We start from the raw sequence: 27,005 nt of genomic DNA on the forward strand, positions 1-27,005 counted from the left end.
ACTCTCAATATGCCTCTCCCCATAAGAAATGATTGCCGAATCATGGTGATCCAATCAAAACCACTCACATAAGATTCTCAGTATAAACAGCTTGGAGGCTCTTGTCTTTTTTTCAAAGGAATGAATTAAACTGTGTATTTATCTGGTCTAATGTGAGCTGCTAATGTTAATGTGTCCAGCTAACTACATATTAGAAGTAGCCCAGCATTAGTTCCTAAGCCGAAAGTTAGCGTATCTATAGATAACTACAGGTTACATTACAAAAAGCTCTGTTCAAGCCAGCCCAGGATGATGCTATATCAGAGTTATCAGATAGCTATCAGATACTATAATAAAGAAAAACATTAAAATTAAACCAGCCTGGTAGAAAGCCTACCACGTATCAAGGCTGAGTCCTTACTCAAGGTCTTTGCTGTCTTTCTGTCTACTGTCACAGTCAAATAAAGCGAAATGCCCCAAAAAAAAATCAGCCAGTAGACCGTTGTCATTTCAGTCAAATCCACAGTTGTCAGTTAGAAAAAAAGAAGCAGCTTTTACTAATTTCCATCTGAAATCAAGGACTCGTTGTTTATCATATTACTAAGAATATTGATTATTCAAGTATGTCTTTTCATTGTAAACTGTGCAGTATGAAAATGGAAAGCTCGACAGATGTAGCAGCAGCAACTAGGGCAGGGCTTAGTGAGTGCTAAATAGTCCTTTATTCATTTTAGTTCCATTTATTTACTTTTAAAGTATTTCTCTAAGTTAATCTAACATTTCTTTGTTTTTTTTTGTAATTAAATTTAGACTATTATTAGTTCATTTGGGGTTTCATTTAATGTAAAATTACTAATCAGATCTCCTCATGTTCTTTATTTTTCTCAGTTGTAATCTCTTTACTGCTGCAGGGATCAAACCTCTGTGTTCCTCTTCGCATAAGCACACTTTTAGGTCGCCACGTCAACCCCCCGGCCTCCTGGATGTTTACCGTTGCCATGGTGACCTGTGGTCCGTTAGCCACAGTGGAAGAAGAGGCAGTTTACTTAGCAGTCGTCATGACGACAGGGTTGCATGCTGACACCTCTGTGGGGTTGACAAAAAACAGGCAGAGTGTTTGTCTGATGGATGGGACAGTGTCTGTTACATGGACTTTTTTGCCCAGAGTTTAGCCTCGCAGGCTGCATACAAACCGTGTCTGCTGGGAACCATACTCGGCCTGATTAACTCTGTTATTGCAGCCTCATTCCCATTGTGTCAGATATTGGTGTTTTGTCATGGCCCTTTGACGTGTCATACAGACTCACAACTTACCCTTTAGTGCCTGTATGAGACACACCAGCCTTTCTTCTAACTCCAGTGTAATCCGTCCACATCAGGCGACGTAGTGTAAAGAGCAACAAAGTCTGTGTAAGGAGGCAGTTGGGATGGATGGGTCAAACAAACACAGGATTGTTACCAAGGAGACTGGGATTTGTGTCCAATGTGAAACCAAAAGTTAATATTGACTTATTTATGATTTATTAGATTACATAACGTTACCTATGTGACTTGCGTCGATCCATCCAATATTTGTTTTCACTGAAATTCCCACATGTGAACCTGCTGGTGGCGCTAGAGGAGCAGTGAGGAGACCCACAGTCAGAGATCCAGTTATTCATTCATTCATTCTGTTTTTATAAAAAAGTGAACAGAGATGAAGCTGAGCTGTGAAATAACAACAAACTGGTTTAAATCAGCAGCAGTTTATCTGAAAAAAACATCTGGCAGACGGGTTGTCCCAGTTTTTACTGATCAAACATTCTATCTGCTTATTGATCGGACTTTTTGGTGACACACACAAAAAACACTCTGTGGTTGTACAGGGACAGTAGATGGAGGAGGAGGAGTGTTTAACATTGATTTGATGAGGGTAATGGAAAAAATGCATGACTCTGCTCAACCCGGATGACACACACACACACACACACACACACACACACACACACACACACACACACGCACACACTCAGTGATGTGTAAACATCCTCTCAGTGGAGGAGGACCAGCGGCTCAGAGCTGTGAGTTCAGCTCCCTCCTGAATCCGTTATGAATAGAAACATCAGAAAATTCTCCTCAGTGTTTTCTCTCTGAAGTGTAAAAGTTGTGGAGATTTGTTACAGAAGCTAATGTAATATAATTGTTGAAATCACCTCCAGTCAGCAGTTTTGGGCTAATGTGGGTCATTAACTCATGGATAAAAAGACATCATTCCAGACTTCATTTTTAACCATTATATTACAGGATGTGGTCAGTAATAGACAGATACATAGCCTGTAGCTGACAAAACAATTCTTTCTCTCCTGAAGGATTTTCATTATCTTACTGGTTCCAAAATTGGCCTAATGTTGGTATTAGCATGTTTCTGTCCAATTAGCCTTTTTTTCTTCCTTCATTTTCACAAAAAAGTCAAATTTCACTGAGTAAGCAATCTCCCAATCTGATCAGTCGGGAAGTGAAATTAATCCAGAGTTGTATTCAGCAGTTTTCCAATAAAAAGTGAGTGAAATGTAGTGACCACATGTTGACTAACCTGGTAATATTACTCTATAAAATGCCTTTTTTTGGTCCCTTTTCTGTCTGTCACATATGACTATGAAGTCCGGTTATCTTAACTAATAATAATAATAATCAGTTCTTTTTTATTGAGTCCTTTGTGACACCAAAGAAGATGTACATGTTTCAGTAAAGTGCAGCACTGGAACACAGAACTTGATTTCCCCTCGTGGATCCATGTTCTGTCCAATCAATGAGTTAGTTACCTATCGGGGAAAAAACAGAATGAACACATATCAGACCAGATTTCTGTTATTTTACCTCAAATAAACCAAACTACAGGTGTGAAACCAACCTTAGTTCAGGGTTAACACAAGTCTTAGCTCATGCTAAGAGACCATGTGCCTATGCTCAGGGAGTTTCAGCTAAAAGATATTAAAAGTATGTTTTCCTTCCATAAAACCACATCACAAACAATCCCAAACGCCAACTCTCTTCTGCTCATATTGACATCAGAAACCATTGTTTACAGCTAATTACTGAGCTCTAAAGAAACCTGAAAGCATAAGAGTGAGTGAGAGAAGTGTATCTGTGTCTGGACACACTGTCAATGACCTGAACATTATTCCACAGGACATTTCAAACACTTCAGCCCCTTTGAGGTGCGTTTGATTTACAGAGACAGAGCAGAGAACACAGAAAATCAAACACCCCCCTCTGTTTATTTTATCTGCACAGTTTCCTCTCTGTCTGTCTCTGGTTCAGTGTAAAAACCTCACTACTGTAACTCTGCCTCTTTATTCACCCACACACACACACTGACACACTGCCAAGAACTACAGGAATGTAAATTTGAGGCTCTGCCAGCAGTTAAGTGTGTGTTTGAGACTCTGGCTCCCCCTGCTGGCTGGATGGTGTCTGTTCACATTATAACAGTGATAAAACATTGGACTTTTTGGAAATCTAAATAAAATAAATAAATAAATATTAATAAAAGGTGAACAGAATATGGAATCAAATGATTAAACTGACTTTATAATTGCATTACAGACAGGAAATATATTAATTAATTAAAGGAGACATGACAGGATCATGTGCTGCTGAGAAACATCTAATAAATCTTCAAAGTGCACAGAACAGAGCAGCCAGATTAGTTCTTCATTGTTCTTTCCGTGTGAATGTCTGAGATGTATAAATGATTGTCTTAATTAACTGTGGAAGCTAAATTGAAATGTAGTGTTGGGGTTTTTCATGCAAAGTGTCATCTGGAATAATATACCACACTATTTTTTGCAAGAAACTTGTATACACAGGTTTTTGTCATGGATGTATAACACATCAAGTATATATTATGGCAGACATAATAATTAAAAAATACAATACCTCATGGTGCTTACAACCAAAATACTAAAATGAACATAAAAATAACTAATAATAAAAATGTGTATAAAATAATATCAGGCACATGGAGAGAGCACACACAGGAGGATAAGTTTACTTATTACTCGGTGGCTCTCAACTATTGGTAGCTATTTCCACCTGCATGATTCCTAGTATTTAGTTTAAACACATGTGTTACCAGTTATACTGATTAAGGTTAATTTAGGGTCAAAGAGCCTTTCTAGTGAGCCAACATGCCCTGACTCTGTTTGACCTGAGTGGAATGCAGTATTAATTACTATTATTGGTAATGCCTTTGTTAACCCTACTATTTAATATCAAAATGGCTGCTGGGAAAAAGGTCAGTGGTGTCATGAGCAGAGAATTATGTCGAACTCCCTGTGCCTGTGTTGCTGTGTCTGTGCCCTGTGTACTTGCGTCAGTGCATGATAGAGCATCTGAGTCTATTCTGAAGCTATTTTTTTCATCTGCATTTCTAGTTGTACCAGACTATAACACGATAATGAGGAGCAGTGTTTGCTGTTTTCTGTTTGCAAAACCTAAGACAAAAACAAAAATGCACAGTGATTATCAAAGCCACATTTGAATTAAAACAGACAATTGGAGTAGCATTGGGCAATCTCCAAGGACAACAGAGAGAGTGAAGCAGGGTATTTCTGTAAGTGAGCTTTTGAACTCAGCCAACCTACACTGGGTAAATTAAAATTAAAATAAATTACAGGATCAAAGCAGATTCTGAGCATTTTAATGTTTACTTTTCCTTATTTAACTGGCAAGAATCACTTGAAAACACACAAAATGCATGAATTGCCACATTGTTGGCAAGTAGGACTTTGTAATCTGGGAATACGAACCTTAGACTCATTGGATCTCAAGAGATACTGCAACAATGAAGAAGGATTGTCTCCACAAACCTTCTCACAATGAAATCACATGTGCCAGACTGAGGTATCTTTATCTGTTTAAACAGCCAAAATATTGGTGATAAAATTCAGGAAAATGTTTTTTGGTGTATTTTATGGAAGCTCATTTCTGCTTCTTCTTTATAATGAGAAACTCTCTAAAAACAAGAACTAAGTATCTTAAAATAATGACGAAGTATCTGAAAATAATTATCTAGTATCTCAATATAATGAGAAACTTTCTCAATATTTTGTGTCATATTCTGAGAAAGTTTCTCATTATAATGACTTACAAAATACTTTTTTACTGTCACATTCTACTTCTGAGTTTTTACAGCTTTACTGGTGAAAATGTGAGTGTAGGCTTATAAACCACTCCTCTTTCTTGTAATATAACCATACCTAAAAACATGAATTGAACATGGAAACTTGAGCAAAGACTTGAGGAAAAATTTCACTTAAATCTGTCTCTAATTCCCACCTCTGATTGGGCAACAGATATGACACACCTTTGATAAAATCTGATTGCTTAACCAAAATTAACAAACAAGACATGACGCATTTCTCAAACGGTAAACAGAGATCAGATAATGCTGTAGAATTTCTGATGAAATTTAAAAAAAGAAAAGAATTAATGATGCATGAACACAGTTCCACGTAGCTGGCTGATGAGTACCACATGTGTGTGGAATGTTAGGTCTGGATCTGAACAACATGACAGAGCATGAATTATGGGAGGAAAGAAAGGCTAGCCGAAAATCCAGAAGCGATTCTAGGCTCCAGTTTGTTCATGACAGACAGGCTGTCAAGAGTTTTACTTCCAAAACTTTTAGATGAAATTATTTTTCATTTGGTCAACTGAGACAACTTTAGGTATTCCCGAGATGACTCCAACTTGCTGTCCTTGAGCATGAACCCTGCTCTTTTTTACTATCTATTTTATTTAGTCATATGGCTTTCTCTTGTTGCACACTACCTATGATCCATTTCGAAATATTTTAGCATTGTTTATTTCACCCAACAACACATTTATTAATTTTATTAGATCAGGGGTCTCAAACTCAAATTGTCTTGGGGCCGCTGCTCATAGCAGGGCCACTTCAACGCTCCAGTAAGCACAACATTATGAAAATATTTCCATTCCAACACAACACAAAACATGCAAACAACACTGTATACATTCTTATATATATATATAATATACATAATCTTTGTCAGATAAGATCATTTAAGATGTCCCTTTCATCACAGCCTCCATGCTGTCCAATTCCATCCACACTGGCTCTCCCAGTTTGTTAGCACCACAAGTCCCGATGCCACCTCCCCAGCACATAACAGCTAAGAAGAAGACGACACTACAGACTAGTAGAACATTTGTAGCAACCTAGTGCACACATTGAAGGCCCTGAGCCTCCTCAGTAAGAACAGCCTGCTCTGTCCATGCAGTAAAGTTTATAGTTGAGTTGCACCTGACAGTGGATTTCCAAATCTGACTCCTCTATCTGAATCCTTTACATCTTTGTAAAACATTTGACAAGCTTATTGCTAAAGAAATAGGTCACTCCACCAGCTACCTTGTGTAGCTAAAGTGCTACATCCTGAGATCAATCTTCTCTCTCAAGTGACTACGTGAGGGCACCTTTCCCATTATTTTTGCAGTGTAAAATTAGTAAAGGAATTAGTTCGTTAAATTGGGAAAATTCTGTATGTATTTGTTTTCAAACATCCTCAGGTGTTGGATAACTTTTTCAAACAACAACCAGCAGATTGCGCTGCTTTTAAAACATCAATGATGGGTTTAAATATATCTTTAATCCAGATTACTTTGTTTGTCCAGTAAATTTGCATGAAAGGGAAATGTATCTTTGGCACTGGCATATGTCTACATAACCATCCCAACAATAAATAATACACAGCAGTAAAATGTATATTAAAAATCATTTAAAATTATGTTACAAATGGGGGGCAGGCAAGTACCAAGGGGTTATTATTTAAACAGGTTCTTATTGAGGAAGTTGGAATAAAGGATTTTTTGTAACCATTGTTTGTGGCTACTGTCAGTCTGCAGCCTGTTGGCAGCCACTGAAATGCTGAGTGGAGAGGATGGGTGGCACTGATGTATATCTGGATTGCCTTTTTGGTTATCGATTGAGAGAATAAGTCCTGTGGTTGCAGTTGTTTGCTTCCAGTGATCTTGCTGGCGTGGCTGACTATCTGTGCCAGTTTGTTGTGATCTAACTTTGTCTTATTTTGTGTGGCCCTTTGCTGTGTTAACCTCTCTCTCTCTCTCTCTCTCCTTTAAATGATATGATATATATTGATCTGCTGCTGATGTGTCTGACTGTAGCTGTTGTGGTCTGGGTAGAGGTTTACACATACTGCTAGATACTTGTCGTTGTGGTGGAAAAAGCTATAAATGACTGTACTATAAAAACTCTCTATGAAAGATTTCTTTGTGTTGGTAAAATATAATTATGGGGTTTCAAGATCCTCTGTCTTCCTCTGCCACAGTTAACAGACACACGCAAACACCTTTTTCACTCATGTACAAAAACATGCCCTGTGCTTACTGATCCACCCAGCAGACCCTCAACCGGATGTTTTAAAGCCCTCGTTTGGAATAATACTGATTGCGTGTGAACAAACCTGAGGAGCTATAAGGGACCTTCAACATGTCTGCCCGCCGGGAAAGGGGGAGGTGAAGTCAGTGCAGCTAATTCCTATTGACCTGGGAAATATTTACCTTCAGGAGACACACGCTGCCTGAACATGTCTGACACAGAGTGCAGCTCCGGGCCTGATAGTGATGTTAAAGGAGCACGCTGACATTTTATTATATACTTTCAGATTTAAACCCACCCTGAGGACAAGACTGCAGACATGCTGCAAGCCTCAATGTCTCCCTTTTTTTTTTACATTTTTGTTTCTACAAGTGTTGAATAAATAGCATTAGTAACTTTTTAGTAAATCCTTAGTTTGTAAGTGTTTGTGTATTGTATTCCAACCCCATGTGCTCTTATATCTGCTCAGCTATGTAATCCATCCCAGATGGGGCTTTAGTCCACATTCTTGCAGACTGGTGAAGTCAAGCTAATGAGCAAAATCACTTGGAGGATATGCCCGTGTCCTTCAAAACAAAAGCCTTCAGTTATTTAAAACGTTGTCTCATCAACCTTCTTTTTAAAGATGGTGGTTCAGTCCAGCCGAGTGATAATATAACTAGTTAAATATTGTAATTTTGAGTACAAACAGACAGTAATGGGTAATAAACAAAATGGGTAATAATAATCTCTAGAACAGTCTGCAGAGAGGACTTATCCACTTCAATATGAATACAATTAAATTGACATGTATTTGATGTGTCTATTTGGTGCACAATTAACTATTATTAGTTATATTACTTATTAATTGTTTGTATAGTCTAAAACTAGGGAGATGGCAAATTTCAGTGTGTGGATAGTCTTTCCTTGTTTGGCATGACATGGAAATAAAAACTTACTAAAAGAGAAAAAAGAGAGAGAAGACAAATCATAAACTTTCATTAGCAAAGATTCTTGAATAGTTCAGGTTTCATCCTCCTCCAGTTCTTGTAGTTTATCTTCAGGAATTCAAACTAATGTTGTCCGTCCAAACTTAAGAAACTTATATTTCAAAGACAAAAAAATGTGAACAACTAAACTAAAACCATGGACTCTTATAACTGCATGCTGGTGCACAAACAGATGATAAATGTCAATAATTGTTCCCATATATGTCTGATCACAGTTCATCCATTCATACAGTTTGTTAATTGCTTGTGGAAATGTTGAACATTGTAACTGAAACGCTGCACTTTCATTAATAAATCCACCAATTTAATATCTAATCTAACTTTGTAGTACAGTAGATGTAGGCTCTATTTATAATCTATATTTAACCCATCACATATACCGGGCATCTTGGGTATAAAAATGTCCTTCCAGATGATTAAACATCTGTATTATCTAAGCAGCAGGCTTTGGCAGTAACTGATTAAACGTTACTGTAATTAGGATAACAAAAAAGGTAACTGTAAAGGATTACAGTTACAGAAAAGAATAAAACGTAATTAGACTACAGTTACATTTAGTAAAATGGGGATTATTTATCTGGATTGCAATTTAAAAATATATTTAAAACCTTTTCTGTTGTCTTACACTTACTTCAATACATTTCTTTTCTTTTGTTCTTGTTTATATATTTAATGTTGAGATAATCCAAAAGTAACAGAAAGTAATCAAGTTACATGACTTTAATATTGTGACACTTGGATTAGGTTACTCACTACATTTTAAAGAGGTAAATACATTTACATTACATCTTTAAAGTAACCCTCCCAACCCAGCTAAGCAGTAAAAACACAGGTCGCTTGTCAATCAGACAATTTATTTTGAAGTGTTAATCGGAAGTGGTGTGTTTCATTGTCACTGTTTGCAGCAGCAGCAGCGTGAAGCGACACTGGGGGGACACAGAGATTCTGTCTGGATTTATTAACACCGAGCAGACCACGGACGAAGCAGCAAGATGAACGGTGCAGGTAGGAACTCAAACACACGAACACAACATTGCACCGCCTGCAAAGAAAATACATCCAATAAAAACACAAACTCAAAGGTGTCACACAGCTTTTGTCTCTCAGTGCACATTTAAATCGGGTTTAACGAGACTTAAGTGTTTTCATTGCAAGACCCTGGTCTGGGTTTGGTCTGGGCCAAGGAGGAAAAATCATGCATTCGCCATTTGTTTACATAGAAATAAGTTTTTTTTGCAGTTTTGAAGCAGCTTTGAAGATGATTTATATGGATTGATAAAGAAAATAGGTTTATTAACTAAACATAACCAATTAAATACCAGCAAATATTAATTATTAATCCAAAAATACCTTATTTCATCCTTAAATCTTCAGCCCTGATAAATTATTTGTTCAAAGCAGCAACTCTTTACAGGATTTGTTGATGAATTTGAAAGGTTTACAGGTTTATTGATGGATTAATAATGTGATAGATCCATTTTAGTCCATTTGATGACTCACTGCAGTCTGTGGATGTATCGATATACACTCAGCTCAGCATTGCATATAATCAGGGTTGGGAGGGTTACTTTAAAAATGTAATCCGATACAATTACTAATTAACTTGACTGCTTTCCGTTACTTTTGGATTACCTCAACACCAAATATGTTAATAAATAAAATAAATAACAATTAGAGGTTTTCATGTACAATGTAACCTTAGAAAATAAAATGATGGAAAGATTTTAAACATCAAAATGTGTCTTCTTCTCAATTTATTTATTTTTTAGATAGAAAAACTGATTAAATAAAAACTAAATAATCCTGAAATTTTGCAAAATTTAACTGGAATCTGATTACGTTTTTGTTTTTTTTGTTTTTTTTACAAATTATGACCAAAAAAATCTTCTTTCAAATTTAAAATTCTTAAAACAAAATCTACTTTTACATGTCTTTTTTTATTTCTGATGTTTGGTATAAAATGTGCAAAACAATGCAGATTTTTCTTTTCTTCTAGTCTAAATAGTTCACATATTTGTATTGTAATTTAGCTGTTTTATAATTTTACATCCCTACATGTAGAGCTGCTTAGGTACTCTTCAATTTGGGGATCCTAACCTGAAATCAGAGGCAGTCAAGGTGGTTGTGACTTAAATAGCCTTTAATATCTCGTAGCTATTTAGTCAAACTCATGCAGTCATTCGTCGCTGTGCCTAGTTTTCCTACGGTTTCTGTGTAGGAGGACATCAAAAGGGTGTGCACTGGACTCTGAGGTATGTTACCTCTGGTTTGGTGGGTGTGTCAGCGGTGTGTGACATGTATATGATCACCCCTGCGTGGTATTAAGAAAGCAGTAGGTGTGCGTACACAGCAGGCATTCATCAGGCAAATACAAAAGGTTTGCTTTAAATGTCGCTCAACTTGGCACTACACACTGGTCCGTTAATATTTCAGTTTTCAAGTAAGGGCAAGACGGCACATGATGGTTTTCAAATGCCTTAAAAAAAACAAGATGAGACGGATAGAAAAAAGACCAGGATGTTGGTGTAAGTTGCCTCCACTGAAAACTGAAATATGAAGAGCTTTTGAGATGTTTGGTATGCAGTTCTCTGATCTGTCTGTTGTTGTTTAGACTTTGTTGGTAGATTTAGCAACTGTATTTGTATAATTCAACTTATTTCAACTTATTCAAATATTTGATGATTTGAGGCAACATACTGTACAATACATATTTATGATGTCTTCTCTAACTCCTCCTCTCCATTCTCATCCCCTCTTTTATTCCTGTTCTTTCCAGCTCCCTCCCTTACTTCTCCACCTCCACCCCCTTTCCTCTCCTTTCCTATCTCCTAATCGCCTTCCCTCTCTCTGTCTTTCCTTTCCTATACCTCCTCCACCTCCTCATCCTTCTTTACCTCCTTCTCTCCTTCTCTACCTCCTCTGTAGCTTTCCTACTCACTCATTTCCTTCTATGTCCCCTTTCTACTAATTTTCCTCTTTCTAGTATCTGTTTTCCTCTCTTACATATTTTTTTTCACCCTTTCTCTACCTCCTCCTTTCCTTTCCTTTCCTTTCTCCTTTTGTCCTTTCCTACCTTCTCTATTCCTTGTTATCCCTCATTTTCTCCTTCTCTAGCTCTTACTTCATACATCTGTCTCCCCTTCATCACCATCTTCTTTCCTTTCACACATCCTCCACGCCCTCTTTACCCAGACTAGCTGTGTCCAGTCTTTGTGCTGAACTTTCTCATCTTATTGTTGGCAAGAAAGCAAAAAGTGTCTTACACAAAATGTTGAACCGTCCCTTTAAAGGCCCTACACACCCAGTGTTTCCACATAATAACATAATTAGACCTCCTGTACAGTCAGGGCTCTGGTTAACCAAGAAAAAAGTTGATTATTTTCAGTTCTCGTCAGCTTTAAATTCATCTTAACGGTCCAATGTAACATTTAGGAGGAGCTTTTGGTAGGAATGGAACATAATATTCATAACTGTGTTTTCATTTGTGTATAATCACCTGAAAATAAGAATCTTTATGTTTTTAGAATGAGCTGTTTTTGTCTACAGAAGGAAGGGGGTGAGGGTGAAGCGAGGGAGTTGCCGTCTGCAACTACACTGCTAGTTGCCACTAAATCCAACACACTGGACCTTTTTAAAATAAAACCTTTTTGATGATCTGATGTATGAACTGTTTCCTGTTGTTTATTCCAGCTGTGTATCCCCCTCCCACCGCTCCTGCAGCCAACATGTTCGGCAACGTGCCTGGCTATGAAGGCATCGCGGCTGGAGGAGGTAAGAGGAGTCGAACCCCATATCTTTTCATATAATATTAATGTCGTTTCAACTACTCAAAGTTTGTTGTTGTTGCTTCAGGCGGTTACCTGCCCCCTCCTATGCCCTTGGAGCCTGTGGCCCCACCGCAACCTGGTCCCGAACAGGACAACTGGAGGTAAGACTTGGGGCACGTTCACCAACCTGTGTGCACCTGAAAGGGGTGGAGCCTGTAACAACCAGCCAGTCACAGCCAGCAGGATGCTCACGTAGCTCTGCTGGATGAGAAAATGCTGCGTTCAGATGATATTCTGGTTTTATTCATGATGTGGTTCTCGTGTGTGTTGTAGCGTTCCCGCCCTCTCAGAGGATGTGGCTTCTGAGGCGTTCAAGAGCTATGCCTCATCTCACTGCTGTTACAGTAGTGGTCCTGCTGAAGATGGGGTCATCACCAGCATGGAGCCATACAACACCTTTAGGGTAATCTGATGTTCACACTCTGTATGATACTGTTTACTGCTGGGTTTTTTTACTTAAGGATGCTCCAGTCATGTTCTGGGGGGCTGATTTGTTCCATTTGATTTTACAGAAACCGTTGGTATTAACGTGTGATCTGTATCTGGATAATGAGAACTGATCACAGGCCTTTGCATTCACAGGTTTAGCTTTATTGGATGAATTGCAATGAAGTTTTACAACAAACGTGTCCCAATTCAGATGAATTATGCAGGATGACAGCCACTCCACCCAACTAAATCTTCCTTAATGTGTCCAAAACTAGAGCCAGACCGATACCGATTTTACTGGATATGGGTATTTTAGTTAGTCAAGCAGGAATTACCTTTTTCTATGTGGATTGTGAACTGATTTTGCATTGATATGACTATGCAACGGTACTCAGAAGGCTGCTTTCTTAAAAAATATCTTTTAAAAATATTAAATATTCTTTAACAAGTTCAAGTTGACATTGCTGAGAGTCGCTTCGTCTCTCTTACGATGTGCTGCTTGCCGTAGTATTGTAAATCACAGCGCAGACTGCTGGATAAACTTTGTAATGACACCAATATATTACCATAAGCATTTTTTCTACATTATGTAACAAGAAAAAATATTTTTCCTATCAGCAAGTATCGGATAATATATATGCCAAATTCGATATGATATCAATATGCCTGAAAATTGGCCAATAATATTGTTCAGGCTCTAAAAATGTCCGCACACGAAGATAAAGTGACATATTGTATGGATCTAAGTGTGCAGGAATCAATCATTTCGGACTTCTCATGATGAATTGAAAAAACGTTGGTGATCTCTTAATTCTTCATATAGCAACGTCATGGTGGTGTTAGCGTAATTAGCGTAGAGCACCGCTGTGTCTAAGGGATATGTATCGGTTCCCAAGGTCCTATGTTCCCTAACCATAACCCTAGAACAGGGGAACACAGGACGCTGTGGACATAGGTGTCTAAGTAGAACCCCACAGAGCCTCTAGTGTTGCTGTAGACTTGTTGTCTTGTTTGCATTTTGTCAGGGAAGATGCTATCTATAGCTTTTTCAAGAGTTGAGAGTAGGTGACCCCTAAACTTATCTGTGTTTTTTGTCCAAACAGTAACACCTTCTGGGATCAGATCACAATCTGAATGTAATGCTGCATTTACACCTACATTAACATGAGTTCTTCCTGATCCAGATCAAGTATCCAGACCCAGATCATATGTACATACCAGAGGGCCATGCAGTATATATACACAGGCACAGAGTTCTGATCACATACATCCTCTCCTACCAGTTTAGAAACATTTGAATGTGACTCTGATGACTCTCACATGACTCTTGTGACCTCAGAGATTCTCATGCGAACAAACTATAATGGTATCAATTTCGAAGTGAATGAGCCTGAGGCCTGAAACATTAGGACCAGTTCAGTCTGACTCTGTCTTGTTTTGCTTGTCTACACATTTTTTGGTCTTGCATGCCTCTGGAACAGAGACGTTTCTATTTTAATCAACCCAGCTGTCCACACAGGCCTCGCCACAGCTTGTGTTTCACTTGCGTTATGTAGCTGCGACCGAAATTGCATTTTTACACTTTATTTTGTTTTGCTTTACGTGTCTTACAACAGTGATTGTGAAGTACATCGTACTGTGAACGCATCCTGTCTAGACAATGACAGACGACTGGAGCTGCTGCTCTTCTGCTTTCACTACAGAACCCATGCAGACGTTTTAGGAACAAGAATGTAGCATAAACAAATGCCACGCAGCACAGCATTTAGAAGCTAAGCTAATTTGCAATTCCCGTCCCCAGATGGGCCTTTCAAAATAAATAAAACTCAACAAATACACAAGAGACAAAACAAACTCAACAATACGTATGTACAACGCAAAACAGAAAAATACAGGACGCAAAGTAATACATTAAAGCACCATAAAACACAAACGCACCAGAGCATTCGTGACTGTATGACTACTTCAGGAACTGTTTCAGTTTGAGTTTAAAATGATCCCAGTCAGGAAGTGATTAGTAAGGAATTCCACATGTTGTTTCCCCTAATAGAAAAAAGCTGTTTGTCCGGAGGAGGATTTCCATAAGAGCACCTTACAATTCACATTAGGTGTTGGATCAAGAGTTTTAAAAGTTTGATACTAGTCTGAAATTAAGACCCCCAATGATAAAGTATTTAATGTGTCACACTGAAATCCCCAAAATATGTATCGTCTGTGTGTTCAGATCTAACTGAGCTATGACTCCAGGAAGGAGAACAAATTGTGTTCAACCTGTCCCTTTTATGTCACACAATATATATTCCTCACCTCCCTCCCTCCACGACTCCCCTCCAGCTGTCCCGTGTCCCCCTGGGGAGGAACACCTCACAGTCTGAGAACCTCTGTTAGACCGAGAGTCTCCACAGTCAGTCTGGCGTCAGATGTTTATATTGTTAATAAACACAGAATTCAGACTCTGACCTGTTGGTTTACACTGTAGACAAACAGAAATAAGCCTCTAAAATCTGTTTTTTATTCATTAAAGATCTCTGAACTTCTCTGTTAGCTTGAAGAATGCTTACACATGTCCTCGCCAGCTGCCAGTCGTCCAAACACAGTGAACTCATGTTGCCATCCTGATCAGCAAAATGTACGATTAAACTCAGTTAATCTGTAGTGAATATTGACTGATTGTGATCTTCCTTCCTTTACAAATTCTTCCCAAGTTTCTGAAATTCATTTATTTCAATAAAACCATTTCTGTAATTATTACTGTTTACTGGTTCTGTTAATTGTTGAATATAATAATATTGCTCTTATAGTTTCTGTTTTTGTCTCTTTCCGCTGAAGCTCTAGTTGAAGTGTGTTTTCTGTTCTGTAGTACCGACTGGAGACGTATACTGAGTCCAGGTCAACTGAGTTGGCCCATAAACCTCACGAAGGTAAACAGACACACACACACACACACACACACACACACACACACACACACACACACACACACACACACACACACACACAAACACAAACACACACGGTTGTTCAACCTGAACTTAATTCTTAGTTTCCCTTTAATTCATATCATTGCTTCCTTAAAGCTAATACGTAACATTTCTGCATTGAAATGTCTTTAAACACTAGACTTATGTCATATATTATGTTGAGTTGTGTGCTTACATTATCGCAAATGTTTCCAACAATCTTCAAAACCAAAGAAATCTGTCATTTTTCTCTGGTAACAGTGCATTTCACAGGTTGAATTGTCAATGGCATCATATCTCCTGTGCACAACTTCCTGTTTTATGGGATCTTTAACCCTAAAACCAAGTCTGAACCTCGAAACAGACAAAATCTCCAATGGGTCCTCACAGAGAGAGACACGCACAAGATATTTTACTGCAGAAAAGTGTTCACAGAGGGAGATTACTGGTTTATCTGGATAATTTCAGAGTTAAAGGAGTACTATCAGAAAGTTTAGACATACAATATAAAGCCCTTATTGTCAGAACATCAAACCCTGAACACAAACAATGAAGGCGGTAAAAAGTCACATGTGCAGTCACATCATAAATCCTCCTCCAGTGACTCAGTATTTAATTTCCATAAAGCTGGTTTATTTGAGAGAGAAAGATTTTAAAAGCATGGTCAAAATCTGTGCATTTTTGTCTTTTTTTGTTTCTTTTAATCCTTAGTATGGATCAAACTCCACAACACTGAATAGCGTCTTTCATTAGACCCTCTCTGGCAGTTAAAAACCCACTGATAAGTCTCTAAAGTCTCCAAGCACAAACTGAGATACCCCTGACGACGTCACTATGGCAGCAGGGTTCAGGTGTTTTGACAGGTATATTTCATTGACAGGTTGGTGTCACGTCTCTCTTGTGTGATTGACAGGTGAGGTGGCTGACTTCTACACCCAGACTGCCCCCCAGCCCTGGGAGATCCAGGTCCCGGTTCCCAGCTTGTTCACCAATGAAACAAAGGAGATCCGTGTGCCCTACACCTCCTCCATCAAGGTGAGCGGGTTAAGAGTCACTAAACCACCAATTTAGTAGTGTCATTGACTGATTCAGGTCCAAATCTTGATATATATGATATATATATATATATATATGCAACCGCCCTCTACTGGTTGAAACCTGACTATTGTAATTTATTCTTTATTCTCCCCATTAGCTGCAACCAAAGTAGCAGCTACTCTTCCTGGGGTTCACGCAAAAAAATGGTTGCCTGCTGTTTAATTTACCTTGAGTCCAAGGTTGATTTTTAACATATATATATATATATATATATATACATACATATAGTTATACTGCTGGTATAGTTAAACTTACCTCAAGGTCTGATTTAGAACAGAAAATAAACGGTCAGCCTCAGCTATGTTAGATTTTAACAGAAGGCTGACAGCCAATCAGAGACCAGGATTCTGATGTGAAGCATTTTTACAGCTTCAGTGTGTCAGTGTGACTTCAACAGACGGTAAAGTTATTTTTAACTCTGTGTGTGTGTGTGTGTGTGTGTGTGTGTGTGTGTGTGTGTGTGTGTGTGTGGTGTGTGTTTGTAGGACTGCCACAGCTGCCATGCCGCAGGGAAGATTCCATGTAAAGAGTGCCAGGGAAATGGATATGTAAGAAGACTGTCAACCAATCAATTAAGTGATCAGTAATGATAAACGACGTATTAATTGTTGTTTACATAACTACACAACATATTGACTACATAAAATTAAAGACAGGACAGGTTTCATTTTATATAAAGTAGTAAAATAATAAACAGATAAAATGAATCATAACTAATTTAATGTGGATTTACAATGAAACATGTATATTAATATTACTGTGTGTGTGTGTGTGTGTGTGTGTGTGTGTGTGTGTGTGTGTATATAGAAACAATGCTGGGTGTGTAACGGCTCTGGGCAGAAGGATGCTGGTAACTGCACTCGCTGTGATGCTTCAGGCAAAGACAGGTACTGAAGGGGGGTTTACAGTGCAGCCAACAATTCAAAACTGTAACGGGATTAAATGCTTCCTGTGAATCCCTCATTAAAACTACATACATTGAATGGCTATTGACGACCATCAAATCGTTTTAAAAACGGTTTGATTGCATTATATTCTCAAGGATTATCACTTTAAGATCCTTTTAATGCCCCCAGTTCAGATCTAATTGGGGACCATTATTTCATGTCATCCCCATCTCTATCCCTTTATTCCCTGTCAGCTCTTTACTGTCCACTAACTAATAGAAAAAGACATAAATTACCCAAAAAACCCCAAATAAGATCCAACCACTCTTTCTGCACGTTTGAAACATCTCTGCAGTGATGCATTCAAGGACTGTGAAAAGGATTTGGTTAAATTGGAACATGTTGAAATGTTTCTGTTGAGTTTGAAATGTCAGATATCAGATTGTCCCTGAACACACCAGCAGAACCAATCACAACATAATAATAACATAATTTTTTGCAGCATTCAGAGTTAATAAATTAAAACATGAAAAGCAGCGTTATGCCCCGTTTTTAGATTACACTGTCCAGTCAGTGCATTGGGATCAGATCACTGAAGAATGTGAGACGTGTGTCACATGTCTAACTGTGTGTGTGTGTGTGTGTGTGTGACTGTTTGTTTTGTGTGTGTGTGTGTGTGTGTGTGTGTGTGTGTGTGTGTGTGTGTGTGTGTAGGTGTACAAAATGTAAATCTCAAGGATCGACAGACTGTGAAACCTGTAAAGGAAAACGGCAACTGCTGACCTACATCCAGCTCAAAGTGGAGTGGTGAGTACTCAACTGTCCTGGGGCCTTTTTAAAGGAGTTCAAGGGGTCACTGGTGGTTCCAGAAGTCCTTAATAATGTTCCAGTGATCCTTCAGGGGCAGTTCTATGGGGGTCTTTAAAAGATTAAAGGGGTTGTTGTTGGCTCCTGAGGTCCTTGATGGTGTTATATTGATACTTGAATGGTAAATAAAGCGTTTTAAAGGGCACTGAAAAGTTTCCAGGGGTCCACCAACGCAAACCTAGTGTTAGTTCTGAGCTGGTTCTTGTCCGGGTTCAGAGTTTGTTCAATTTGAGAACCTTTTTAAGAACCGGTTTGCTTTTGGTGTCCTTTGGTGCCCTCTGGGGGCATAAAGATAAACCTGTGGGGTGAGAATTCTTTTTTCATCTAACACACTCAATTATGACATCCACAACATCCATATAACAAACTATATATTCAGGATTATGCACAAGGGGGCTTTATACAGCAAATATGTTCTGTACACTGTTTCCAACTGAAAATATTGATGAAATTATGTGTATGTATATGTGTGTGTGCGTTTATATTTGTCTCTGTGTGATTAGGACTAACAATGTGGAGGACCACGTGGTGGAGCAGAATTCGGGTCTGGTGATGGATAATCTTTGTTCCGTGAGCGGGAAGGAGCTGTTCAAGAACAACCACTACCTGGTCACACACACACACACACACACACACACACACACACACACACACACACACACAATAATACACTTATTTCTTTTTTTTCCCCATAAAAGTAGAAGTTAGCGGTGATAAGCACTGCTCTTCTTGTTGTCAATATAACTACTAGATGATGGGTTAAAACCTGAGTCCTTAATGCAGTTGCCCCAGGTTTGAATCCAACCTGTGGCCCTTTGCTGTGAGTCATCCCCTCTCTCTTTCCCCACCTTTACTGTCACTGTTCAGTTGTCATATCCAATAAAGGCAAAACACCCCAAAAAGTACATATAAAAACATAAAAATCCCCTCAATCATTAAATATGTGGTATTGTTGTGTCACGTAGCTCCACTGTTCATCTTCACTGAATCCTGATAAGCGTCATTTCATAAAAGTTGTGGAGGCACTATTAATTTTAGGTTATTATAATATGCTGCAGAAAACTATGACTGTTTTTCCTTTATTATGTTCCTTAAGTAAAAAAAAAATCCTTCATTTGTTAACTTAAGACACATCATGCACATCAGTGACAGACAACATGCAGGAAGCTCCCCTCAGACAGGTGTAGTGGAGCTAAAATGCTGTCTGTTTATTGTCAGTACTGTGTGCTAGTCTCTCTGTCTCTCTCCTCTCAGCTCTACCCGCTGCTCGGGTTCCCAAACCCGGCCATCTCTGAGGCCTCTGAGCGTCTGATCAGAGAGCACCAAAGCAAGTACGCCCAGACCTCCAGGATCCTGCAGCAGGTATGTCCACAGGCAGGAGTGTAACTAACAGATTGAGGAGAATAACAAAGATAAAAAGTATCATGAAAGGTTGTTTAAATATTTAATCCAATTAGGAAAGGAGGTGACATACAGTATTATCCGTCTCCTCTGTCAGATGAGAAGAAGGATATCAGTTGTGTCTGTGTGTGCAGTACAGAGAGAGGCATCACTGTCTACATTACGTCACAGCTGTATAACAGGCCAATCTCCCTGTAAAGGTTTGCACTTGCCTGGATGCTGTGAGTGACACAGGGAGGTTGGAAGAGGAATATGAGTGAGGCTTTAATGTAACACAGTGTCAGCATCGTGTACAAACATATGCCGGAGTTATTCTGGTTCACATGAATTAATAATCACGGCCAACAACTGCAATGAAACTGATCATCTTGGGAAACAAAACTGACTCGTATCCACTGCAGTAAACTGTTAATGGGACTCTGTTTCCATAGCAACCAGCGCGCCAAAGTCCACTAAGTGATTCTCCCATCATTGCGGCTGCTAATAAGTTGCTTGTTACTAATTCAATGAATAATAAAATAATGAGAAATTGATGTGAAGTCTCAAGCAACTCGATGATAACGTCACACAGAATTTTAATGTCTCTCCCTCTCTCACTCTCTCTCTCTCTCTCTCTCTCTCTCCCCCCCTCTCTCTCTCTCTTCCCCCTCTCTCTCTCTCCCCCTCTCTCTCTTTCTCTCTCTCCCCCCCTCTCTCTCTCACTCCCTCCCCCCCAGAGGCAGACAGTCGAGTTGATCCCCATCACCAAGGTGAACTATAAGTGGAAAGGCAACTCTCACGTCTACTTTGTGTGCGGCAACGAGCACCAAGTCAGCGCTGACTACCCAGCAACCTGCTGCTGTGTCATCCTGTAGACACACACACACACACACACACACGGTTGAACTCGACTGTCCCAAACTTCAGATCATAATCATCAGTTCAGTTAATCCAATATATATATATATATATATATATCATGCTCTACTCTTAACAGTCCTGGAGGGAATGGATTTGTCTGTTTGTCTTCATGTTTACAGAACTCTCTCTACCTCCTGTTAGGACGCTGTGATGCTCCACCAGGTGTCCCAATCAGACAGAACAATGGTTTTTAAATTGAAAAATTTTAATTGAATTGACTTTAACTGGAGTGGCATTCCTGTCATTTATCCTTCATATCAAGAACTGAATCGTTGATAAACAAGTTTAAGATTTTATCCTTTTATTTAAATTAGTGCTGTCAGTTAAACCCATTTTAACGGCATACATTTTTTTAGCACAAGATTAACGTTCTTTTTGGCCTAGCACACTTTGTAGTTTTTTTCACATGCTGTTGCAACAACTAGTAACGTTAGAAAAACTACAACACCACACCGGATCTAGCTAGACCGGAAACAAAACAACAGGCATGCCGCATACAGTTGTTTAAGAGTAGTAGACGTTACGTTTTGAGTGGATGGCGAGCGCGAGATGCCGAAATGGATGCCATTAATATTCTGAATGGAAAGTTTACTTTTAATAAGTTGCCAAATGGTTACATTGACAAGACCAAAGTGATCTGTGTGTTTTGTTGTTGTGAACTGAGCTATCATCGCAGCACGTCCAGTCTGAAATACCATTTGATGGCCAAACACACAGCTGATGCAGATTCTCCGCCCCCTCGTCAAAGCCAGGCGACAACGGATGATTTTTCAATTAAAAACAACATTTGCACAAAGCAAGCCGATCCACTTTTCCATGTTGATAAGAGCATTAAAATGAGAAAAAATAATGGGACAACAAGAAATCAAGGGACTTTTAGAATAGATAAAATGTGCGATTAATTGCGAGTTAACTATGACATTAATGCGATTAAATATTTTAATCGTTTGACAGCACTAATTTAAATGGAAAAAAATACGTTGTGGTTGAACCGGCCTACTGTCTTGCTCCTCAGAGTCCATTATTGTCTCTGTGACACCTGTGTTGACCGTCACCTGACCACTTACCAAAGATATTTTTCTGATATACTTTCACTCAACAGTTTACTGAAAACAGTGCCAGTGTGTGCCATTTAATGTCAGTCTCAGTATTGCATGAAAACGAGCAAAAAAAACAAAAACAATTGCGGTGAACTGTGTGAACCTATGGAGGAAACAGGAAGCTTGTAGACAACAACAGATGTGGTTCACCTGGTTCCTTCCTGTGGATTAATGTGACATAAAGGTGAAAACCACTTCAGCATTTAATCTGCTGAGAGCAGAAGTTTCACCACAAACAGGTCAACATTGTCATGCCTGCAGGAACACAAACAGATAATTTATACTATAGGGGTCCGGTCACACCATACAGTGTCAAAACAAAATGTATCTGCATGTCTACACTAAATATTTGTGTCTAGAAGCTTTTAGCAATCTGTTTTTTTACCATATCCTGCAGCTCTAGAAGCTGTTTGAGCTTTTCTGTCAGCTAACAGAAATCAGTTAGCAAGCTCAGTTGTTAACAGGACAATAAGCAACAATACGCTTTATTCAGTTTATTCAGGAGGTGTACACAAAAAAATACCAGGATCTTTTTTTATTGTTGTTTGTTTTACAATTTAGTAAACATCTCGTCTTTCACAAGCAGAATTAAATTATTACCATGACAGCCTTACTTTTCAGTACAGAAACATGTCACAGTGTGTTCTGTTGAAAACAGAACAGAAGAAAAGGCTGCGTTAAATAATGATTACCACGTTATAACCCATGTTATCGCCAATTTTGCTAAGATCTAAGTGTTTCCTGTCCTGCATAAAGTCCATTAAAATCTCTCCAGCTTTCCACTCTGCCACTGTGACTGACAGACAACCAGCTACCAGTCTGCAGGCTCTTCTGACTGGAACAAAGGAAGGAAGGAAGGAAGGGGAGAGAGAGAGAGAGAGAGAGAGAGAGAGAGAGAGAGAGAGAGAGAGAGAGAGAGAAATGACTGTTCAGGTCTAGAGAGAGTTGGTTACAAAATGAGTTAAAGAATTTCATTGCCAACAAGATCATTTGGTTATACTTTTAACCTCATCAAAAGTCAAGGTGTTTTTTGATAGATCTTGAAAGGTTTTGGAGAATAGCCGTTTGAAAAGTAGATTATTAATCTGGTCAAAGTCACAGAAATAAATGCAGATAATTTGTGATAGTTAAAGTTAATTTGGATGTTTTTTTGGCTGCGTTGTGAGGTTGAGACTCCTGAAGCTGGTGGTTTGAACATCAGATTGAACAGCAGCTAACAGGACAGAGCTAGCAGAAACATCTGAAACAGCAGCGCAGCATTAAAACCAGACTAAAACTTAAGTCTGAAACCAAGCAAGCAGTTAAATATTTGTGTTCTAGTTGCTTCGTAACTTTGTGTGCAAAGGAAGAAACTATTAGAATTGTGTTGTCTCCAGTTCCCGCTGACTTCAACAGTTTACCTCAAGACCGAAATATACATCCTGTCCCTTTTAAAACTGCCTTCCTGAAGTACACCAGAGCTCCTGTAGGGGGCGCTCTGTGTTTAACAGACCCTGCTGCCCTCTGCCTTCAGAATTATCAGTTTATATGTGACACACAGGACGTAGCCACTTCAGGTTTATATGTTTTACTGTTAATGTGCAAATGGCCATACACACAGTATTTTTTATATTAGCTGACGTACTATATATGACATATTCCTTCCATTGCTGCAGTTCATGAAACAGAAGATTTGATAATGTTCCTTACTGTTTATCTTCGGGGGTTCGGGAGTGATTTTTTTCTATTGTCTGTAACTCTTTTGAGCAGTCGACTGTTAATTCTCGGTGTGTTTTAAGTACAACATTTTTCTTACTAAAGGGATTCTGCTAGAATGTAGATGCTACAAATGTCTTATAACTCTCACTAACAGTTATTGCAGTATAGATTATTAATTGTATGTTATCGTTAAAACTGAAAATAAACTTGTGAGACTCACCTGCTTCTGTCACATCTGTTCACAGCATGGAAACTGAAGTGTAAAATGGAGTGTAAATTACTGTAATCTTAACATTTTAATAATGAAAATGTCCCTTCCAACATTCCACCTGATAAAATCCATTAAAATATATTTCACTCTTATTTACCGTTCACTAGCTCTTTACTATTACTCATTAATTTTCCTATCTGTGCACTTCCAAGTAGCATTAGCCTGCTCATTTTGTTAACGTTTGCTTGGAGGTGTTTAGATACAGTGCTTATACAGTGATGTTCTAGTATGCAGTGGCTGGTGTACGAGTAAAGCTAGCTTCAGCTGAAAAATAAAATGAGAAAGTGACAGATTAAAAAAAAGATTATATATTTTAAGTGATTGGTGGTAAAGGAGGAAAAATAAAGCCTTATATGCTTTTTATACAGGATAGATGTATAATTATTATAAGGAACAATATATTCATACCTAATTCATCTCATCTTTAATGTTATTTTTTGTTATTGTTATATTTTGAAATACACATGTTAAATGACACACTGTGACATATGTTGAGCACAGTGGTGAGAGACATTGATACATACGCAGTACTTGCATCTATGGTTGCAGGAGCCACTGACTGGTTAGTGCTGCTGGACCCCCGCTGTGAGGATTCATAAAGGCTTATTCTAAAACATACAGAATGTAAACAGAAAACAAGACATAGAGAGATACTGTATGTAAACAGGAAAGGAATCTGAAGTGTAAATGACACAGATAGGAGTGAGAGAGATCATAATCTGAACTTTCTCTGAAAGATGTTGAACACTCAGAAGAAGAAGAACTCGCACACAGTGAAGGAGGGAGTACAGAAGATTTAGGCTACCGGGGCTTTCATTTAAAAATAGAACAGAATATAATTATAGTAGTGGAAAATTGTCTTTAACCCATCCAGCAGTTCATTAAAACATCTAAAAATCCAGGTTTAAACCCATTATTGTATTTGTAAAGTTCCACCAGAATGCCACAAAGCTCAAATGTGTTATCTTTTAACAGACCTGTGGAAAGCCAACACCACATTTTGAAAATATAATATTAAATGGACTTGAGTCACAGACAAGTAGAGAGCATGGAGCAGGATTTTGTGACATTAAAACTAGTTCTGAAGTCAACCCTGAAGGGTTCCTACGTGTCCTGGAAAACCTGGAAATTTAGAGACTAGTTGTTTAGTCATGGAAACACCTGGAAATTGATTCAAATGACCAAACATCCTGGAAATGTATTCAAACTGAATTTACTCTCATGTTCCGTTACTATTGTTGTTCTAGTCTGTATTTTATTCTCTCCCTTATGTAGCTTATATGTTTAACGTCTCTGCAGTTTTAATTGTCAGTTGTTCAGTTTAGTTTTGTGCAGATGATGCATACAACAAAAATATAGTTGCTGTGGTTTAATTGTTATTTTAAATTGATTGTTTTGATGTTTTTTATATTATTATTCATTGTCTGTGTTTTTGTGTGAACAAAATTTTGAAATGAAACGTCAGCATTCACCACAAGGTGGCGCCAAAACCACCAAAACTGAATCATTCAGGATCTTCCCTTTACGTTGAATTAATACATACAGCACATGTGTGTATATTTAAATAGAGAGAGATATATTCACATCATCAATCAATGGGTTAAATGACTCTGTAGCGTTAAAGTTTCTCTAATGGTTTGTTTAAGTGCACTACAGGAAGTGAGCACAGAGAGAGGAAGACTGAAAGTTGAGCTGCTTCTCGTCTCTCTTATCTCTTCTGTGACTGTCTGTCATGTTAGTTAATTTAGACTAAATCCACCAATCTCGTCACTCCGTGCAGTCTGACATTCTGCTGATGTCACTATCACATCGTCAGATCTGAGATGTCCTCTCTGGACAGAGCCCATCCCAGAATGCACTGCAGCACAAGCACATTTTGCTGAAGAGAAACTACGTCTCTTCTGTTACTCTCTGCTCAAATTGATCGTAGTTTTTTCTCTGTGTCGTATTTCCTGTTTGAATCATCCTCTCGCTGCTGGAGGCAAGACGTGCCCGTCTCACTTCCTGTCTCATGTGCTGTCTGATAAGGAAGACATGTGTCTCTCATGTGACCTATGAGGCTTTTAGCATTCTGATTTGTCAGATAAAGTTTAAATTTACATCCATCCGCTGCCTCATAGGCCCAAATCCACTGATTTGCTCCTGCCTGAAATCCTGTTTTACGTGCGTCACTCACACAATCATGTAGTTATAATATAAGATATAGAACAGTATAAACTGTATAAATATTGACAGATAGCAGCTGTTAGATTGGGAAAAGTTGACACTGCCGCAACCCCACCCAGGTCTACATGTCATATCCAATTTTACATTTTAAAAAGTTATTATTTTACTCATTACTCTGTCAAAAGTAATTAGATACACTACTAGTTATATAACTTTTCTGCTACTCCCCACAAAAATGAGTAATTGTGTCCCTTCTCAACAAATTTCAGACTTACTGACAATTAATATGTGTATATATTTGTATTATATTATTACTAGTAATGCCTTACTTCCCAACACTGTCCCTTTTACAGGGTTTTTGTCAGCTGTAAAGTTTAAAAAGTCAGCCAGAGATGGCATTTTCATTCATTCATGGAGCTAACATTAGCTGCAGCTGATAAAATTAGTCAGATTAGAATTAATGTTCTGAAAACAGGAAAGATAAAAATAGACTTACAGCAAAACAAAAGGAAGCATTGAAGTTGAGCAAAGATATTAACATAGAACTATTAGATAAGATGGTGAAAAATAGGTGAAGGCTACATGTAAATATATGTAAAAAGCAACAATAACCAACAACATACCAAGCCTATATATAAGTCAAAGTGTAATTTATAAATAATACAGACATGATTAGTGTGTTAGCATCACGTGTGAACTGTGTGAATTCACTCATTGATTCGTGGTTTGTTTTTGAAGCCTCGTGTTTTCACTTTATGGCTGTTGGTGTGTTGGTTTTTTTGCAACCAGCGGGGGTGATTCATTGGCGGCTCTTGGTTTCAACTCATCCACAGCAGGAAACAATGACGATGCGCTTGGCCACACATATAATTACAGATAAATAGTAAACACAAAAATATGTTCCTGAAAACATGTGAGGTGAGAAATAGGCCAGTGACACAATCTGGATTCATTGAGAGCAAGTCCTCGGTCTCTTGTGAGGCTTGTGAGTTCAGCGTTGACCTCAATTCTCAGACCCGGAAGCTCTGTTCACT

General features: G+C 38.4%; 1 protein-coding gene and 1 long non-coding RNA gene across 2 annotated transcripts; one reads left to right on the forward strand and one right to left on the reverse strand.

The window, feature by feature from the left end:
- Positions 1-734: 734 nt before the first annotated feature.
- On the reverse strand, positions 735-1,714 carry LOC127372365 (uncharacterized). Its single transcript, XR_007886625.1, has 3 exons — positions 1,522-1,714; positions 1,294-1,385; positions 735-1,065 (listed from the first exon to the last, which is right to left on the reverse strand). It is a non-coding gene; the product is annotated as an uncharacterized LOC127372365 (long non-coding RNA).
- Positions 1,715-9,281: 7,567 nt separating this feature from the next.
- Positions 9,282-23,753, forward strand: LOC127372143 (protein SSUH2 homolog). The gene is made up of 12 exons (XM_051415581.1): positions 9,282-9,372; positions 12,058-12,138; positions 12,220-12,295; positions 12,468-12,597; positions 15,484-15,544; positions 16,497-16,618; positions 17,167-17,229; positions 17,489-17,568; positions 18,283-18,375; positions 18,939-19,044; positions 19,690-19,797; positions 20,553-23,753. The coding sequence occupies exons 1-12, from the start codon at positions 9,360-9,362 to the stop codon at positions 20,688-20,690; spliced, it is 1,071 nt and encodes a 356-aa protein (XP_051271541.1). The 5' UTR covers positions 9,282-9,359; the 3' UTR covers positions 20,691-23,753.
- Positions 23,754-27,005: the final 3,252 nt, after the last annotated feature.

The sequence above is a fragment of the Dicentrarchus labrax genome, unplaced genomic scaffold (genome assembly GCF_905237075.1).
Source record: "Dicentrarchus labrax unplaced genomic scaffold, dlabrax2021, whole genome shotgun sequence".
Classification (NCBI taxonomy): domain Eukaryota; kingdom Metazoa; phylum Chordata; class Actinopteri; family Moronidae; genus Dicentrarchus; species Dicentrarchus labrax.

Coding starts and splice junctions, on each gene's coding strand:
- LOC127372143 (XM_051415581.1), top strand. Junction 12,139..12,219: donor AGGCATCGCGGCTGGAGGAG/GTAAGAGGAGTC, acceptor TTGTTGCTTCAG/GCGGTTACCTGCCCCCTCCT. Junction 15,545..16,496: donor GGCCCATAAACCTCACGAAG/GTAAACAGACAC, acceptor TGTGATTGACAG/GTGAGGTGGCTGACTTCTAC.